Source organism: Marmota monax, unplaced genomic scaffold (assembly GCF_021218885.2).
Source record: "Marmota monax isolate L192 unplaced genomic scaffold, Marmota_monax_Labrador192_F-V1.1 WCK01_AAM20220418_F8-fsc00109, whole genome shotgun sequence".
Lineage (NCBI taxonomy): Eukaryota > Metazoa > Chordata > Mammalia > Rodentia > Sciuridae > Marmota > Marmota monax.
This window is the reverse complement of record NW_026695229.1, coordinates 1,244,496-1,263,207: the sequence shown is the minus strand read 5'-3', so window position 1 is coordinate 1,263,207 and position 18,712 is coordinate 1,244,496. Positions and strand designations below refer to the sequence as shown.

Sequence of the window (18,712 nt, the reverse complement as noted above, 5' to 3'; positions counted from 1 at the left end):
TCTCTCACCACACCCACCTTCTGATAGCAGTGCCCAGGAATCCATTCAAATTATTATTAGTTTTATTTTTGGTTGGTGGGGGGATTGAACCTAGGTGTACTTAACCAGGGAGCCACAGCCCTTTTTTGTATTTTTAAGTTAGAGACAGGGTCTCACTGAGTTGCTTAGGGCCTTGCTAAGTTGTTGAGGCTGGCTTTGAACTTGTGATCCTCCTGCCTTAGCACTGGAATTACAGGTGTGTGCCACTGTGCCAGGCCATTCAAATTAATAATTCATTAAATGTGCCAGGCCATTCAAATTAATAATTCATTAAATGGATTAAGCCACTGATGAGGTTCCAATTGAGGATCCAACCACTGCCTGAAAGCCCCACCTCTGAACCTTGCTGCATTGGGGATCATGCTTTCAACACATGAGCTTTTGGGGGGACATTCAAAATCTAAATCATAACAACCATTCTGGGAATATAGCTTCCACACAGTTTGCATGGCTGGATCTCCTGGGGATGATCCTTTTTTGTGAACACCAGTGCAAAGCTAGGTGGCTTCCTTTAATCTTGGCTATCTCCCACTTAAGGGTCTAAAGGAGGTGGATTGGACAGGTCTGGGCCCTCCTCAGACTGGAACACCCCTAGCAGTGACTGGAATCACAGTCTCATCCCAGTGGGTGTTAGCCAGGAATGAGGTTTGACTTCAGAAAGGGCATGCCAAGTGAGCTAAACCCCTCTCTGCCTAAACCCCGGAGTTGCTGCTACCAGTAATGCAGAGTCAGCATTGAGCAAACAGATCCCTGTGCCCTGGAGTCCCTGTCACCACCAGGGTCATGTTTTTAACCTGAGAGGCAAAATGTATTTCAGTGATAGCATTTCTCTCCACTCATTGTGTTTGAATAGATATTTCCAGGCCTGATTCTCTCAGATATAAAGCCGGCCAAGAGGATGAAGTTTAAGACTGTCTGCTACCTGCTGGTGCAGCTCATGCACTGCCGGAAGATGTTCAAGGCTGAGATCCCCTTCTCCAATGTCATGACCTGTGAAGACGATGACAAGGTAGGAGCCACCAGGGGCACTGCTGGCAGGAACCAATGGGAACTGAGTCTCCATTCCATCTTCTTCTCTCCCTTCCTTTGCAGTATAGTCCCTGTGCAGCAGGGTTAGGTCCAACATTGCTGTTTACACATTGTTTAGTCAGCCTTTCATTGCAGTGGCTAAAATAACTGACAGGAATAACTTAGAGGATGAAAAGTTTATTTTGAGCTCACAATTTCAGAGGTTCAGTCCATGGTTGGTAGACTCCATTGTGATGGGCCTAAGACAAAGCAGAACATCATAGTAAAAGGGCACAGTGGAGGAAAGTTTCTCAGCTTATGGCAGCCAAGAAGTAGAGAATGAGAGAGGAAGGGGCCTTGGACAGATAGAGTTCAAGGTCATGCCCTCAGTGACCTACTTCCTTCAGCCATGTCTCACCTGCCTACAGTTTCCATCCAGTAGTCCATTCATATTATTAATCTATCAAATGAATTAATCCACTGACTAGGTTACAGCTCTCATAATCTAATCATTTACCTCTGAATAGTCCTGAACATTGCCTAACACACGAGCTTTTCAAGGGACATTAGAGATCCAAACTATAATACACATTTATGATCTTGTGAATGCTGCCCAGAGCTAAGTCAAGTTTAATTTATGCACAATTTGTACTTTTTCACACCTTTGCAATCTGTATTTAACTAAGTTCAAACTAACATTCCCCACGCTTGGTCTAATGTCACGATAGTCCTTCTGTCCTAATGTCCTAGCCATTTTAGCCTTGATCTGACCATTCCCTGAGGCTGGCCCCTACCACTTCAGGGGCTTCTTTGGCCTTGTCTTCCTCCTGTTGTTGACCTTGTGTCTCTCATATCATATGGGCTCCTCCCCATGGTTCATTTCCTTCTTTTGATGGATCACGGACTCCAGCAACTGACCATGGAAGGGAAAGGAGGCAATGTTGGGGCACCTTGCATGAATAAAAGGGTCTTTCCAGCCCCTCACATGGAGAGCTTTGCAGCCTGCTGGTGTGCTGGGCCCCAGTTACTAGGTTGATGTATTAGTTTGCTCAGGCTCCACAGCCTGGGAGAGGCCTTAAACCACAGACATTCATTTTCTCACAGTGCTGGAGGCTGGAAATCCAAGATCAAGGTGTCAGCAGAGCTGGTCTCTCCTAGTCATCTCTCCTTGGCTTTGCAGATGGCGTCTTCTTGCTGGCAGAGAGAAGGGGGCTCTGGTGTCTCTTCCTCTCCTTTTAAAGGTGCTACACCCATCAGAATCTCATCTATAAGTCCCCACCTCCTACTACCATCATGTTGGAGGGCAGAATTATAATAAGTAGATTTGGAGTGATGCATACATTTGGTCCATGACAGTTCGCCATGATCTTTCTTCCTCTGACAGTTTGTTCAATATGTTCTGGCTTTTGCGGTTGCTGCTGAGAAGCTCAGAGTTATCCTCTTTCCCAACCTTTTGATATGACCCTTATGAGTATTCTTGCTCTCAGGAAGTTTATGGAACCTGTTCTTTGTACCTGGTATTCTGAACTTGCCCTAATGCCTTGATCTAGGTGGGTTTTTTTAAAATTTTTGAATTTTTTATGCTTTGGGATAGATATAGCCCATGGACCAAGACGTCTACCTCTGTAAGTATTCAGGGATTATTTTGTTGATTATTTCTTTCCTTCATTTTTATTCCCAAAACTCCTATTATTTGGGCATTGAATCTCCTGAACTGACCTAATTCTCCTTCTCTGTCTTCACTTTCTGGAAAATTTCTTTGATTTTATCATCTGACACTTTTCTTTCTTTTTTTTTTAATTGTTACCAGGGATTGAATCCAGGGACCACAGAACCACATCCTAACTCTTTTTATTTTTTATTTTGAGCCAGGGTCTCACCAAATTGCTTAGGGCCTTGCTAAGTTGCTTAGGACCTCGCTAAGTTGCTAAGGCTGATTTTGAACCCACGATCCTTCTGACTCAGTCTCCCAAGTCTCTGGTATTGCAAGAGTGTGCCACCTTACCCAGCCCAACACTTCTTTTGAGGTTTTCATTTATTCAACCACATTTTTTTAAAAAAAAAAAAAAAAACTTCTATGATCTCTATTTTGTTTTATAAATAGTCCTTTTTATGAAATCCTATTGCCACTTCAGGGATGTATTTTTTTCGCATTTCGTCTCACTGAGATTTTTTTTTAGAAAATATTCTGTCCCTCTGAGTGGCTCCCCCCCACAACCCTGTTTGTCTTCCTTTATAATCCCATCTTCTATAGATGTCCAAAGCCCTTACTCTTGTTGATTAAGATGGGGAATTACAGAGCTGACCGGGAGCACAGATCCAGGAGAAGGGTTCTCCTCTCTGAGCTTTCTTTTGGGCACCAGGATTTTATGTTTCTCTTCTTGGATGGGACAAGGTCGCCTGTGATTCTTAAATTTTCTGCTGGGAGGCAAGGGGTCTCAGACTTCACTTCAACCACATAGGCCTTGCATCAGTCACTCTGAGTTGGAGACCTTGATTTCCCCCCAAGAAAAGACCCCACTATACATTTGAGGGTTGATGGGTCCATATCCCCAGACCATCGAGTAAACCGGGGATTGTTGACAACACCTTGTGGATGGCATTTGATCACAGCAGCTGTGACCATCAGTGCTTGAGCCCGAGCTGTCCTGGCTCTTTACTGTCAGCTGGGGTCCAGCCCTCTAGGGTCTGCCCCATCTTGTTTTCTAAACTCCCATTGCTACTTTTTCCACCTTCATTTCTTTCCTGCCTTTATCGGTTTTATGCCTTTTAAAGAAACCTCTTGCTGTAATTTAGAGACTTTTCAGGAAGAAGCAAGATTCTCAGGGTCATGGTTCATTAGTTGTGTGTGTGAGCTCAACTTTGCTAGAACTTTATCTAAGAATTCTCTAAGAACTCTGCTTATGATGTATTCCATCAAAGAAAATTGGTCTTTATGCCTGTCAGGCAGCAAGGGACTGTTTTAAACTAAATGGTTGGCTTCTAATGTTCACATGTCCTGGGTAGTAGGAGTTTTGGCCCTGATCAGGTCAGAGGCACGTTTTCAAGAGTTTCCACTCCATTCAGAGTGGGATCCAAGACAGATGAGTCTTCTCATCTCCCATGCAAGGAGCTGTCCACGGAGGGTGGAGCCTCTTGGGCCTGGAATTCCCACCACTTTCAGGCCTTAGCTTGTTGTACTGGTGTTCCGTGAAATATGCAGATGTACTGTGAGTCTGTCAGTGCCACTGCCTCAGGGCAGACAGTGGCTTGGCATTCTTGCCCTGTCTAGACTCCCACTTACCTGAACATATCTGACCTCCAAATGACTTTTGGAGTTTGTAACCAGAGAATTTTCTTTGCCATATTGTCACATTTAGTCTCTGACTTTCTCCCCTAGTGCTCAGGGGCCCCCACATATCTTCCCACCAGGGCTAGAACAAGGGTGGGCAAATCAGGTGCACAATTTAAGCATTTACCCAAACTCAGTCATCCAGATAAATAATATTTTCATGCAATATTTTGAAAAATCAACTTTAATCCAAAAGAAATCCAGGTCTTCTCCCTGCCTAGGACTTTTCTTGGAGCAATTGTGGTGGTGGAGATAAGTTATTCTTATTTGATCATTGAGGAACTCAGGTTTAATAAGACTCTGCAATTCAGACATGTTTCCAGGCAGAGCATGCTGGCCTCTGATTCACATGTTAAAGTTTTGCTGGACAAACCAAGACACTGAGGGGGCTGCCCTTTCTCCTGAGCTGGGAGAAAGCAGCATCTGTCTCTGCTTAGATTTTAGGCAGCTCCACCGGCAGCCCTTCAGTGGCTCTGTAGGCCTGTAAGGAGGCAAACCTGGGCTTCCCAGACCACACTGAGCCATCTGCAACCACATTCCAGTGGCTTTCTGCTGCCCCCAGCCCTTCTCTGCCACCATCCCTGCTTCCTGCAGTCTTAGCCTGGCCTAGGCAGTGAACCCTATGTAGCATCCCCTCACCCTTCTTTCCAGTGTTAGAGTGTTGGTTTGCATTCCTCCTTTCCATCTGTGCTCGACTGCTTCAGCCAAGCTTTTATGTGAACACGCCTCTCACCTCCCTGGCCAAAGACATGGACCCCTTGCTTTGCACCTTCCTGCCTTCTCTGGAGGCGCTGAGTGTTGTCCAATTTCATCTTTGGTCCCTCTGTCCCCTCAGTCCTCTAGATGGATACTTAGAGACTCAGACCTCACCTGTAAGCTCAGGGTTCTGAACTGCAGACCCTGCTGCTGCCTACATACTCCCCTGGGAGGCTCAAACCCTCCAGATTGTGCCCCCTTCTCTCTCATCATGGTGCCATACCACCTTCTCTGAACTCTGGGCCTATCCTGGCTGGGCCCTTCAGTCCCCAACCCCAAGAGGCCTGCATGATGGTGCTGGCCCTTTTCACTTTGGATGACTCCTGGACATCTTACTAAGCCTTCTGGACCTTGAGGCTTGCCCCCCACCCCATCACCTTGTCCACAGTGCCTCCCTCTTCTGTCTCATCCTTCTATTCAACTGCCTGTCATTCTGCTTCATAACTCCATATCTGTACATGACTCTCTGCCTGAAGATGATCCTCCCCTGTCATGCCCTGCTCAGCAATTGAGTTAGTATTGCCAAATGCTGCCAGAACACCGTCTTCTTGTTCTATTGCTCTAATCTCTGACCCCTTGCCCTCCATGGTGCCTGATTCTGGCCCCTTTGCTCCATGGGTAGCCTCTGCAGCAAGGGCAACTCCCTTACCCCAGTACCTATTCCTCCCTGGGGAGAGGCTAAGAATCATCCAACTTCCATGGAAAAACCTTTGCTTTTCCAATATCCTTATTGCCATCTGTTCCCAAACTGGGCCCCTAGCTGCCACCTATGATTAGTGAAAACAAGTCCCCAATGGGGGCAGAAAGTGTCTCTATCATGGAATTCATCAAAGAGTGATGATGGGCAGTGGCATGGGGCCTCTGCAGGTTGTCTGTGGTGGCTTCAGGTAAGGCCTGATCCTGGGCGTGTGATGAGTTTGCTGTGAGTGACAGGTGGACACTGGCCTGCAGCTCTTTCCCTCTCTGTGGCATTCCAGGCCTGTCTTCACTTGTCCATCTCACCTCTTCCTACCCTCTGCTCCCCTGCTCCTCCAGACATGCTCACCTGGCATCCTCAATGTAAGGTGGAGCCAAAAAGGAGCTGGGGTTGGGGTGGGGTGGGAGTGTGATTTATACCTTGGAATCTAGGCTTAGCTTTTGTCAGTGTGTCCAGTTCTGGGGAGTGACTTACAAGTATGCTTGAGCAGCCTCAAACTGTTCCGTCCCTGTGGGTCTAGTGTTCTCAGGTGCTGCTCTTTTAGGGGACTCGGAGCCGGGACAGCAAAGATTGACCAATAGGTGGCAGTGTTGCACAGTGATCCAGTCCAGGGTCAGGGATGATGTGCCATTATGAGGAAATCATTCCATGACACTTGTTGGGATGCAGTAAAGGCTGCTTTATTCAGGATCTTTGCAGTAGGACCAGGCAGTGGGGTCCCAAAGTTGCGGAGGAAATTGGGGTGAACTTCAAATACAACAGGGAAAATGGGAATCTATAGCTAAGTTGTAGGGTGGAGTCAGTGGATAGAAAATTACTGAGAGAAAGGAAACATCATGGGTAGGGATTCTGGCAAAACCAGCCAACAGACTCCTGCTGATGATAAGCTAAGGTGATCATACATTACCTGGAGCAAGGTGGAGGATGAGGGAACTGACTAGTTATGGAAGGTGATCAGATATTGGGGGGGGGCGCGGATTTTGCTAAGCTGATTTAGCAGGGTTCTTTGCTGAAACTGGATGTTATAAGGAAGTACACAGAGGGACCTAGAGGAAGATTTTTAGATCCATCTGAATCTTGATCCATTCCCACATATTCTGATGCCTCTGATAGGTCTGGGCCACCCCTCACTGAGCGGCCTGGACCTCCTCCTGGGGGTTTGATCTCTTACCTGCACCCACATGGCTTTAGGTCTTACTCATGCTTTAGGGCTTGCTCAAACAGCTATTGTTGTCATACTTCAGGGATAAGCTCCTACAGTAAACTGTAGCCTCCAGTGTACTTATACCTCTTCTCTTTGTTGTTTGAACACTCCCTAAGATTATAAAACTAATTATTGTGGAAAATATGAAGAAATGAAAAAATTCATGAAGAAGAAAACGAAAAGCATTTATCTATAATCCTACAACCCCCCACAAAATTTATCATTAATATTTTGTTCCTTCCTGTTTCTTAAGAGTGTGTGTGTATAAATTTTTTAACCAAACTTGATTGGGTGACATACAAACAGTTTGGTATGTTTTTTCAGTGTGTCCAGTTCTGGGGTAAGTTTCTTTGGTAAGTTTCTTCTTCACTTGCCAATATATCTTAAAGATTTTCTTATATTATCAAATATTCCTCAAAAATTTGATTTTCAATCATTGTATAGAGCCCTAGCCTAAGAAGAGACCGTTTACTTATCAACCTTCACTGATATATATTTCTATTTTGTTTTAAGTGAAGCACAGCAAGCACAGCATCTTTGTACCTGAAATTTCTTTCTTGGATCATTCTGTAAAATGAATCCTATGAGTCAAGGTCTGCATGCATGGGTGTGTCACTCATTAGGGTTTGTGATCCCTGTCACCTATTGGACCCATTGGGTTGGAGACATGCTGATGCTAGTCAGAGCTAGTCTGGGGACTCTTCTTGATTCTCGTTTCCTAATACTTGAAGAATATTTGTTCACCTACTTTATATACCCAGGAACCTGCTTCTGTCTGCCTTCTCCCCCTTCTCTCTCTTTTAGCATTGCTTTTGTCCTTGTCATACTTCAATATCTAAGTTTTTTAATTAAACAACAACTACTACTACTACAAATATGCAGGGCATGGTGGTGCATGCTTGAAATCCCAGTGACTTGGGAGGCTGAGAAAGGAGGGATCATAAATTCAAGGCCAGCCTAGGCAACTTAATGAGTCTCTGTCTCAAAATAAAAACTAAAATGGACTAGGGATGTAGCTCAGTGGTAAAGCACCCCTGGGTCCAATCCCTCATACCTAAATAAAAAAATAAAAATAGAAGCAATATGTACACATGATACAAAAGTTAAATCTTTCAAACTTGACCATTTTGTGTTCTTTCTAGAAATCAATGTGTATGTACCAGCAGGTAAATGCAGGTGGGAACTGAGATTACTGTACGTACACACAGTCTTTTCACTCATGCTGGACCTTAGGCATCTTGGAGTCTCACCCCAACTCAAGTCCCTTCTCTGTGGCTGAATGGCCCCCAAGTCTGGGTGCTGACCTGACTTCACCCCTCGCTTGTTGGTAGATAGGGACTTCATTTCATCATGTCCACGAGTGCTGGGAGCATCCTTTTTAACAAACATCTTAGCAAGAGGTACAAGGATAGCCTTGGGTATTGCTTTGTGGTGAAATTGCTGGGTTAATGGAGTGTCTATTTTAATTTTGGAGAGCTATTGCCAAATTGTGCTCTCCCAAGCATTTGCCCTCCTAACCCTGCTGATGGTACATAGGAGCTCTGGCTTCCCCGACCACTTCAGCTCTGCCCTTAGCACAGTTTAAAATATCACCAATGTGCTCTCTGCTGTGTCTTTTCTTCTATTTTTGATCTACTTAGCCTCTTGCCTGCCCTGTGTTCTGGGCTTTATGTTTAAATATGTCTAGGGATTATTTTTGTAAGCATAATGTGTACCATATCTATCTAATATAGTGAAAATAAAATTTTAGCTTGTTTGGTCCACACATTGAAACTGATTGCAGTAACTTTTTACTTAATTTTCTTGATCTACAGAAATATGTATTACAAATAATGAGAATTATGCTTCTTCTTCCTTCCATTATTAAGTGACCTTAATGAGGGTGGGCAGTCTTTTTATTTTGGGTTTTAATAGTTAAAACAAATAGGGTTTTGCCACTAATGGTGACATTTTGGGCTAAAAGTAGTAGAATATGCCTAATTATTTCAGGGAAGTAGTCCACATAAATTAGTATTAGCAGTTTTTAAATGAGAAGTGGATGCTGGATTTAGGAAATACGTTTGCATATGTTTTAAGATGATCCACTTAGAGGTTTTGTCCTCTGACTGTTCCTATGGTGTGTGATGTGCCTGGATGTCCAGTGTGTCTTTGATCTTATGAGGTGTGTTAGGGGTGCTGTCTTGTGGAAGTCCAGGTTGCACACCCGTCTTCCATGACATTGCTATTGTGCAGGTATGGAAGTTGATTCTCCTTGAGGCTGCCAGTCACAGCATAATTACAGAGTCATTGCCATCTCCTAGATATGAGCACTTTGGCTCTGTTGGGCTTTCTTTGGCACTGTCTTAGTGGGGGTGCAGCTACACTCCCTCACAGCCCTAAGAAGATATAGAATTCAAGATGCCAATGTGGCCTTTGCTGGATGAATGGGGGTAGGAAAGAGATTTTTCAGTTGTCTTGGAAAGAGTAGCATCGTTGTTGTCTAAGTTTTCTTTTTCTCTAGGTTTCTCATTCTTGGTCCTTTGGCCAGAGAAAACAGGCTTTTCTTGGGGCTTTTGCTGTATACATTTTGCCTGTACATGTTGGCATTTCTAGGCCATGGGCTTCTCCAGTTTCTGGTCTGAGATAAATAAGACAAAAAGAAACCCTAGGGGGACCTCCTGCTCTACCATACAGTTTTTCTTTGAATCGCAAAGTTCCTAAAGCACCTCATCTTTTTCTTTTTACTGTTGGCATTCTGACCATTTGGTTAGAATAAAGTGGAATAATGTATTTATTTCTTCTTTTCTGGAACTGCATGGACAGCATCTTTTTAATATTCTTGTATTCTTCTAAAATGTGTTAAGCACCAGAGGCCCTGCTTATGAAGTCCAATAATGAGATCACAGTAGGTGGTTTCAAATTAGACTCCATTTTCCTTTTGGCAAACAGGTGCATTCTTGTACCCCATCTGTGACATGTGGGAGCTCTGTAGAAGGGTTCACACTCCATTCCCATCAGCCCTGGCTGTAGCAAGAGACCTGGTAAGGTCTGTCTTTCAGGTTTGATGTGCAGGTGCCTGCTCTTCCCTGGACACTGTCTCACCACTGCACACCTGTTGAGTCCCACAACCCTCACCACAGTGCTGTGGCACAGCTGCCCTGTAACCCCAGCACAGATGTGGGAACCCCAACACTGAGTGCTGAGAGACTTCCCCTGTCATCTCAGGTCACCAGGGGCAAAGCCATGATAGCATCTCCTATCCTCAAATGGAGCCCACCCTGCAGCAGACAGGATGCAAGCTTGGGGGAGGGGGGGTCGAATATAACCCCTTTTCTTCAAAAAGGGGAGAATTAGATGACATTTCTTTGTTTCCATGATGACTGCAGCGGAGAGCATTGAGAACAGCATCAGAAAAACTTCGAAACCGCTCGTCTTTCTCTACAAATGTGGTCTACACCACACCAGGCACACGTGTCAATAGGTATTTAAGCCGCCTCCTGGAAGCCCGCCAGACGGAGCTGGAGATGGCGGATCTGAATTTCTTCACCTTGAAGTACAAACACGTTGAACGGGAGCAAAAGGTAAGTCGCTCTGGCTTTAATTTTCCTTGATGTGGTGGGTCAAGGCTCTGTGTGGGCCCAGAAGCTCGAAGCTCGAGTTGATCAGTATCTCTCCCTCCCCACTTTGCAGTACCACCAGCTTCAGGACGAGTATTTCACCAGCGCTGTCGTCCTTGCCCTCATCCTGGCTGCCTTATTTGGCCTTGTCTACCTTCTTATGATTCCACAGTAAGTGCTGTTCCTGTTCTGATCAGTGTGTGGGAAGGTAACCATGAATTTGAAGTCCCTGGCCAGGCATGGTGGCATACACTTGTTATCTGAGCGTCTTGGGAGGCTGAGGCAGGAAGATCGCAGGTTCAAAGCCAGACTCAGCAACTTAGTGAGGCCCTAAGCAACTTAGCAAGACCTTGTCTCAAAAAAAAAAAAAAAGGGGCGGGGGCAGGGATATGGCTCAGTGGTTAGGCATCCCCTGGTCCAAAAAAAAAAAAAAATCTGGGATGCACACAGATTTGAGGTCCCTGAGGTTGGTGGCTGTGTGTTCTTTTTATATTCAGGATTCACCTTCTAGTTACTCTTCCATCATGCCCAGCATTTGGGGAAGACATTGGCCACCACCATTTATTTAAGTCACTAGTTTAGCAAGCCTTATGGCATACAGCTTGGGACTGGTCACTGTTGATTTTTAATTTTGAACTGACTGAATTCTAAGACACCATATACCACATACTTACAGGTTCTGCATCCTTGTGGCATGTGCCATTGCCCTAATAACTATTTTCAAGGGGGAAGCAGAGCGTACTAAATGGCCTCACTGATTTCTAGGTTCATGTCATTTTTAGAAACATTCAAATGAGAAAAGGAGGGTTCTGAAAATGAAGAAAAATATACTAATTATCATATGAGTCAATGTGAGTTTGGCAGGTTTTTTTGGTTGAGGAAGATACCCGAAAGTCTCTGCTTGTTACTTTTCTTCCAGACATACCTGTTTCTTTATAAAACCTACCTAGGGGGAATAATATCTTATTTGAGTTTCCAAAAAACACACAGAAGGTCCTCATACCTGGTGAGGACAGGGGGCCTCATCTGTGGGATGCACACAGATTCTGAACACAGTGATTTCCCAAAGTCCCTGTTTGGGGAATCTAGCTTTTTCTAGAAACGTCCTTCCCATACAAAGCCCAGCAGAAGGGCAGCTCACCAGACTGTGTGAGCAGTTCCTATGCTTCTGTCAGGAGTAAAGGGCTTTCAGAAAGGTTTATGTCCCTCAGCCTAGGTTAGAATTTGGAGGTGGGGTGGTGCAAGTCGAGGATAACTCAGAAAAGACCCCTTTACTTGGGAGCCCCAGATGCCTCCCTTGAAGATAGCAGATGTGGCAAATCCCGAGGGATCTGAGGGCAGGCAACCTGGTGTATGACACTGCTTCATCTTGAGAGCTCAGGAGATTTAGAGGGAGGGTACGACCAAGGACTGATTTCCAGATATCTCTTGGATTATGTCACCTGGCCTCTGACCAGCAGTGACTTGCATGTCCTCTGTCTCTAGGAGTGTGGCTGTCCTGCTCCTGCTGGTGTTCTGTATCTGCTTCCTGGTGGCCTGTGTCCTCTACCTGCACATCACCCGGGTCCAGGTATGTGTGTGATGTGTGACTTCTCCCTGAACTTCACCTGGTCCAGGCCTATGGACCATCTCTGCTGGTCAGGACAGGTGGGATGTTGGAGGCAGTCCTGTCCCTTATCCTCCATGGCAGGTGGAAATGTCTGCCTTTGTGCTGGATGTTCTAGTCCTGTACCCGGTTCCGTGTGCTGTGTGCAACCTGCCTACTGGGCACAAAGGGTGGGTGATGGATGCCAGTGAAGTAAATGAACACAAAATATTGATCCTGATGTTCGAGATGTAGAGATTAGGGGAGAAGGGAAGGGTGCCTTCTTGGGTTTTTCACGTCTCAAACCTGGGAGAGCATTTTCTAGGTGGGCCATCAGCCCTCCAGGTCCCCATGCTCATCTTCTCAGCTCTTTGGACTTTGGGTGCAGAGTCCAGAGCACCACAGCCTTGTGCCTTTTGCTGTTCATCAGAGAGGACTCTTTTGTTCCTCATGGCCCTTCATTCCTTCATCACATCCTCAGTCTTCATTCCCAACTGCCCCATTTCCCCCAGAATACCCCTACTTGTCCCTTCTAGTAGACCCAGTGTTATTTTTGTATAATTGTTGAAAACAGCAATTCTTAAAACGATTAGGTCTAGGTTTATTTGTGTAGCTTTGTCATTATTCATAGGTAGGTACCATTCTGATTTTTTTCTTAATTAGATGATACTATTTATTAAAACTGCATTTGCAGCTCTTTGACTTCTATAGGTTGAGTGATATTTTGTTTGAAATTTCCCCCCTTCAAATAAGTTTGCTTTTGTCATGTAATTTCAAGTGAAACCATGATGGATGATACTTTTCAAAGCCTGTCACTTTGTCTACAAATGGTGGGAACTGGCATGCCCACCTGATGGTGTGCAAATAGCCTAAGATATGCAGAAAATAGAATGAATACTGCTGGGGAAAGAACAACAGCCACCAAGTGTAGCTGAGGAATTCACCAGCCCCATAAACCCACCTGGCATCTCACTCCAGGAATATGGATTCTCCTGAGCAGATTCACACCCCTTTCTTGAGCCTCCCATGTGGGATTGAGACACATTAGCCTCTTGTTGTAGATGAGGGACATGGGGTTTGGGCAGCTAAGCAATCTGATCAAATGACTTAGAAGCAAAATCTATACCTGGTCTCCTGTCCATAAAACTAATATTCAAACCTAAACACTCTATGGCTCCATAAAACATGTATCAGTGAGATTGGGCTGTGACTGTGCCTGGAATTAACCCTCTTGGTCGATAAGGCAGCTGCCCTGTGGCTGGGAACTTTGGCCAGAGTAATTTCAGAGTGATAACATTAAAAATAAACTAGTCTACGTCATCCCATGTGATGCTTCTTACTGAGATGTTTTGTTCTCTTGGTGGACTCTGCCCGGGCTCCAGTGGTTCTCTTTTTTTTCTAAGGTGCACTCCCCACCCTCCCCCATGGGCATGAAATGTTTTTCTAACCATGTGTTTGTGAAACACCAGGCTCACAAAGCTGCAGGACCCGACTTTCCTAGGAGCTGGCGTCAGTGGCACATGCACTGATGTGCAGAAAGCAGAGTATGTTCTCAGCTCAGGCAGGAGGCAGGGCCAAGCTTACAGCAAATATCCACTGGGTCAGGGCTTGACAGAACCAGCAATGTATACTAACCGTCTTCACCAGGCTCTGCACTGGGCTCAGAGCATCCTTTGTGGGGGATGATCGGGGCCATGGCAGATGCCTGTATAAAATACACTGTGGGGATGATAAATGACAGGATGGAGGCATGGGGAGGTTGGCACACAGTAAGTCAAATCCATCCAGGAAAAAGCTAGCTCACCCAAGGGGGAGGCATGAGTGGGTGGGGTCAGCCACTCAGGTGGGGTTAGGTCTAGTTCCCAGAACATATTCCTGGGACCCTTGTGGCATCAACAGTGTAGAAATGTTCTCTTCCCTGATGTCAACAGTGTTCAGAGCCAGGTGTCCATGGGACCTTCACCCTTTGCATTGGTTCTTGTAATTATCATTATTCAGTTCCTAGAGAGATAGTTTAGCTTCTGTTTACATGATAAAATATATTCCTAGGAACAAATATTGAGCATCAGATGGAGAGGATCTGAAGTACTCCAGTTTCCTCACTGAGGGTGTGAGCCAGAGTGGCCAGCCTCCCAAAGATGCCACCTCTATAAAGTTCCTGGGCAGCAGTTGTCATTTTGCAAGTAACCAAATAGTCAATCCAAATTACTTGAAATGATAAAAGGTTATGTATTGGCTCATGCATCCAGAAAGACCAAGGGAGAGCCCAGGGTTGGTTTTAGTCAAATGACTCCATTCTGCCATCAGAGACAAATTTCTTTCTCTCTATCCCCTAGAGCCAGTCTCAGCCCAAAGCTAGTTTCCTTTAAGGGTTTCAAAATAATGGCAGCCAACCCAGCTTTATGTACATCTACCATGCATCTGGAATAGGAGCTGATGCCTCTCTGTATCTCTCTAAAGATCTCAAAGCCTCCTGCACTGAATCAGTTGCCAACCTCACGTAAATCAGATTTTCTCAGAGGAGCAGAACCTTGAGGGCATACAAGTATCCTTCTGTATAGAAATGCTCCTTGTAGGGATTTGACCGTAGCAGATCCAATATCAGTCTCTGGGATAAAGACTGAAACAAGGTTTCTCTAGCCTGCTCCTTGGAATTTTTCCTACCTCCTCCTGCTGCCCAGGTCCAAAGCTGTTCCTATGTTTTGATACCTATTACAGCACTGTACTTCTAGAGATTCAACTTTTCTGACTTACCCTTCTGCCATCAACCAGAGAAAATTATCTCTTTTTTTCATTAAATTTTTTTGATGAGTAACAACTACATACATTTATGGCATACAATGTGAGGCTATGATATACATATACATATGTATGTATATATATATATATATATATCATTTTACAGTGTACACATATGTGTATGTAGATGTATATTAAGCAATTGAATTACTTCACATATTTAGCATTTCTTTGTGGTGAGATCATTTAAGATATATTATCTTAGCAATTTCGATGTACATAATGTTATAGTTACCACACTGAGCAATACATCTCAAAATGTTATTCCTTCTGTCCACTTAAAACTTTGTACCCATTGACCAACATCTTCATTCTCACCCCTCAATACCACCAGCTGGCAATCTCCATTCTACTCTCCTAGAAATTTGACTTTTGGAGTCCACATATATGTGAGATCATGCGGTGTTTGTGCTTCTATACCTGGCTTATTAGTGAAACAAGTATATTGTCCTCTGGGTTCATCCATGTTGGTGCAAATGATAGGATTTCCTTCTTTTATAAGGCTAAATAGTACTCCATTGTGTAAGTGTACCCATTCATCCTTGGATGGACACCTAGGTTGATTCCATGTCTTGGCCCTTGTGAATAGTGCTGCAGTGAACACGGGAGTATAACTATCTGACATGCTAATTTCATTTCCTTTGGCTCTATACCCAGTAGTGTGGTTACTGGATTGTATGGTAGTTCTATTTTTAATTTTTTGAGGCACCTCCATACTGTTAGGAATGTACTAATTTACATTCCCACCAACATTATACAATTTTCTCTACATTTTTGCTAACACTTGTAACAAAAGCCTTTTTTAAAAAAAAAAAAAATAACCATTCTACTTGGAAAGAGGTGATATCTTATTGTGGTTTAAATTTGCATTTCTCTGATGATCAGTGATCTTTGTCTTCGTTTGAGAAATGTGTATTTTGCCCATTTTAAATTGGGTTATTTGGGGTTTTTTTTTTCTGCTATTGAGTTGTCTCAATACTTATATATTTTGGATATTATTCCCTTATCAGATGTAATGTTTGCAGACATTATCTCCCAAAGTATGGGTTATTTCTTCACTTTATTCATTGTCATAGAGGAAAAGCTCCATGGCTTTCATGTGGACAATGCTTTTTTTTCACAGAGATTTAAAAACACATGAAACAAAAGGGAAAATAGACAAATGAAGTTGCATCAAACTAAAAGGAATGTGCACAGCAAAGAAAGGCCTCATGTGATTAGATTAGGTACAGCAAGTACTCCTGTCTGATGCAGAATTATCTTATTATTAAGCTTAATTACAGCTTTAGAGTCCCTTTTGCCACAAATATCACATGATCATGGACATTCTCATTCATCATAGTCTCTGGCCCAGATTTAGCTGAGAAACCTTGGGGACTTTTAGGAATTATGCCAATCCCAAATATACTAAATAAAATTCATTTTACTAATTTAAAAATTTTCTCCATATATTTATAACCTAGAGGATTTTTAAAAAACTGTTTTTGGCAAATTTTTAAAGGGTTTTGGGGAATCATAATTCTTCCCATTGATTATTAAAGTTATATTTATATGGTTTCTGCTTGCATGGTCATTTTCATGGCCCTGCACTAACTAGCTTGCAGTGAAGCACTGACTGTTTGATATGCTATTTAAGTCAGCTTTTCATCACTGTGACCAAAAGACCCAACAAGAACAACTTAGAGGAGGAAGTTTATTTTGGTTCAGTCCATGGTCAGCAGACTTCATAGCTCTGGCCTAAGGTGATAAAGAACATAATTGCAGAAAGATAAAGAACATCATAGCATTACTCAAAAGCCCAAGTCCATCATTGTTGGAGGAGAGCTGTTCAGTTCATGACAGCCAGGATGCAGACAGTGAGATCCACTTGCCAGGGACAAAGTATAAACCCCAAAGGCTTTCCCCAGTGACCTGCTTCCTCTGGCTACACCTTACCTGTTTATACTCACCACACAGTATAGTAGTCCTTTCAAGTTAATCCATTAAATGTATAAATCCATTGATTAGGCTACAGCTCTTATAATCTAACCATATCATCTTTGGACATTTTTACATTGTCTCACATGAGCCCTGGTGGTTATGAAGCCAGATTTAAAGTTAGGTAGTCAGTGTAGTTAGGTAAATCTGGGTCTAATACCAAGTAGGATCTAAAATGGAGGCCATGTTGAATAAATTCCAGGAAACGCAGGACAACTCATGGAATGTTAATGAAGTCCCAAGAAAAGCCCTAGGCCCAAAGTCCATCCCAAAGGAATGTTAATGGAGCCCAGGAAACAGCCCCCAACAGATTTGGAGATAGCCCATCCCAAAGAAGTGTTAATGAAGTCCTTCCTGCCCAGATTACTTCTTTGGCAGACCTGTGTCCCACCCCTCCGACTTTCCAACCTACATTCCATCACTGAAAGAACTATAAAAAGGGGAAACAACTGCACTTCCACAGATTCCACCTCTTGGGTCCCCTTCTTCCTCCAGGAGAAGTCTTTTCTGCTGTCCTTTAATAAACTTCTAATTTCTACTCTGACCTTGCCTCAGCGTGCTTCTCTGGTGTTATTCTTCAATATTGGGGAAGCAAGGACTCCTCACCGGTCAACAGTGGTAACAGTTACCTTATATCTAAATAATAACATTCTGCCCCTGGTCCCCTGAAGCTCATGTCCATCTCACAATGCAAATTATATTTAGTTAATTTCCAAGAGTTCCCATAGTCTTAACAGTTCTAGCATTACCCAAAAGCCCAAATCCAAATTATCATCCAAGTCTCAAGGCAAACTCTTAGCTGTGAGTCCCTATAAAAATCAAAAGCAGGTTACATATATCCATATCTAATGGCTAGTAAACATTGCCATTTCAAAAGAGATAAATAAAGACATAGAAAGAAGGATGGAATTAAAGCAATGCTGAAATCCAATGGGCAAATGAGTTCTCCAGTTTCATGTCCAGCATCTGGGGCACATGCTATTGTGATGTTCTTTCCAAAGTGTTTGTGTAACTCTACCCCTATGTCCTTGATGGTTGCAGCCCACATGACCTCTGTTAGCTTATTCCTGCAGCTTTCCTTGGTAGAAGTTCCATCGTACTGACATCTCTTAATTTGGGGGCCTCTACTACAGCTTCAGCTTCCTTCTATATCACCCTCCCAGGAGCTGTCTGCAGGGATTTGGAACCTCCTACACTTTGTCTGGCCTCCCATACCTTCTTTTGAAATCTTAGTAGAAACCTCCAGTACCTCTTAACTCCAGTATCCTGCATTCCTTCAGAACCAGCACCACATGGATGATGCCAAGATTGGCCACCGTCTTGAGTAGTACCCAGGCTTCCTGGAATCATGGCTGCAGCAGCCTCTGAGTACCTGAGCAGCTGAGCAGGGTGAAACAACTTCCTAGGCGCCCCTATACAAGCAGAGTGCCCCATTTTTCTCAAAGGAATTTTTACTTTTCCACCCTTGAACCTGAGATGGGGGTGGTCTTGCGAGTTCCTGAAATGCCCTGAAGTCATCTTTTCTATTGTCCCTGGGTGAAGTATTTAGCATTTCTTTAGTGGCTATAATCTCTTTAACCACAACTTCTTTAGCCACAGTTTTACTTATACTTTTCTGGCCAAACTGCAAGTTTTAAAATTTTTCTGTTCTGCTTTCTGTTCCTTAATATCACTTGACTAAAAATTGCCAGAAATATCTGTGCCACCCGGAGTGTTATGG

The 18,712-nt window shown here is 43.8% G+C and overlaps 1 protein-coding gene across 1 annotated transcript in view; it reads left to right on the top strand.

Annotated features, from left to right (window-relative positions):
- The window catches only part of Adcy1 (adenylate cyclase 1), a 153,124-nt gene that overhangs the window by 81,511 nt on the left and 52,901 nt on the right, over window positions 1-18,712 (top strand). The window contains exons 8-11 of the mRNA XM_046437829.2: window positions 893-1,048; window positions 10,401-10,595; window positions 10,705-10,802; window positions 12,117-12,201. Coding sequence (XP_046293785.1) covers window positions 893-1,048; window positions 10,401-10,595; window positions 10,705-10,802; window positions 12,117-12,201 — 534 coding nt within the window. The remainder of the gene's footprint in view (window positions 1-892; window positions 1,049-10,400; window positions 10,596-10,704; window positions 10,803-12,116; window positions 12,202-18,712) is intronic.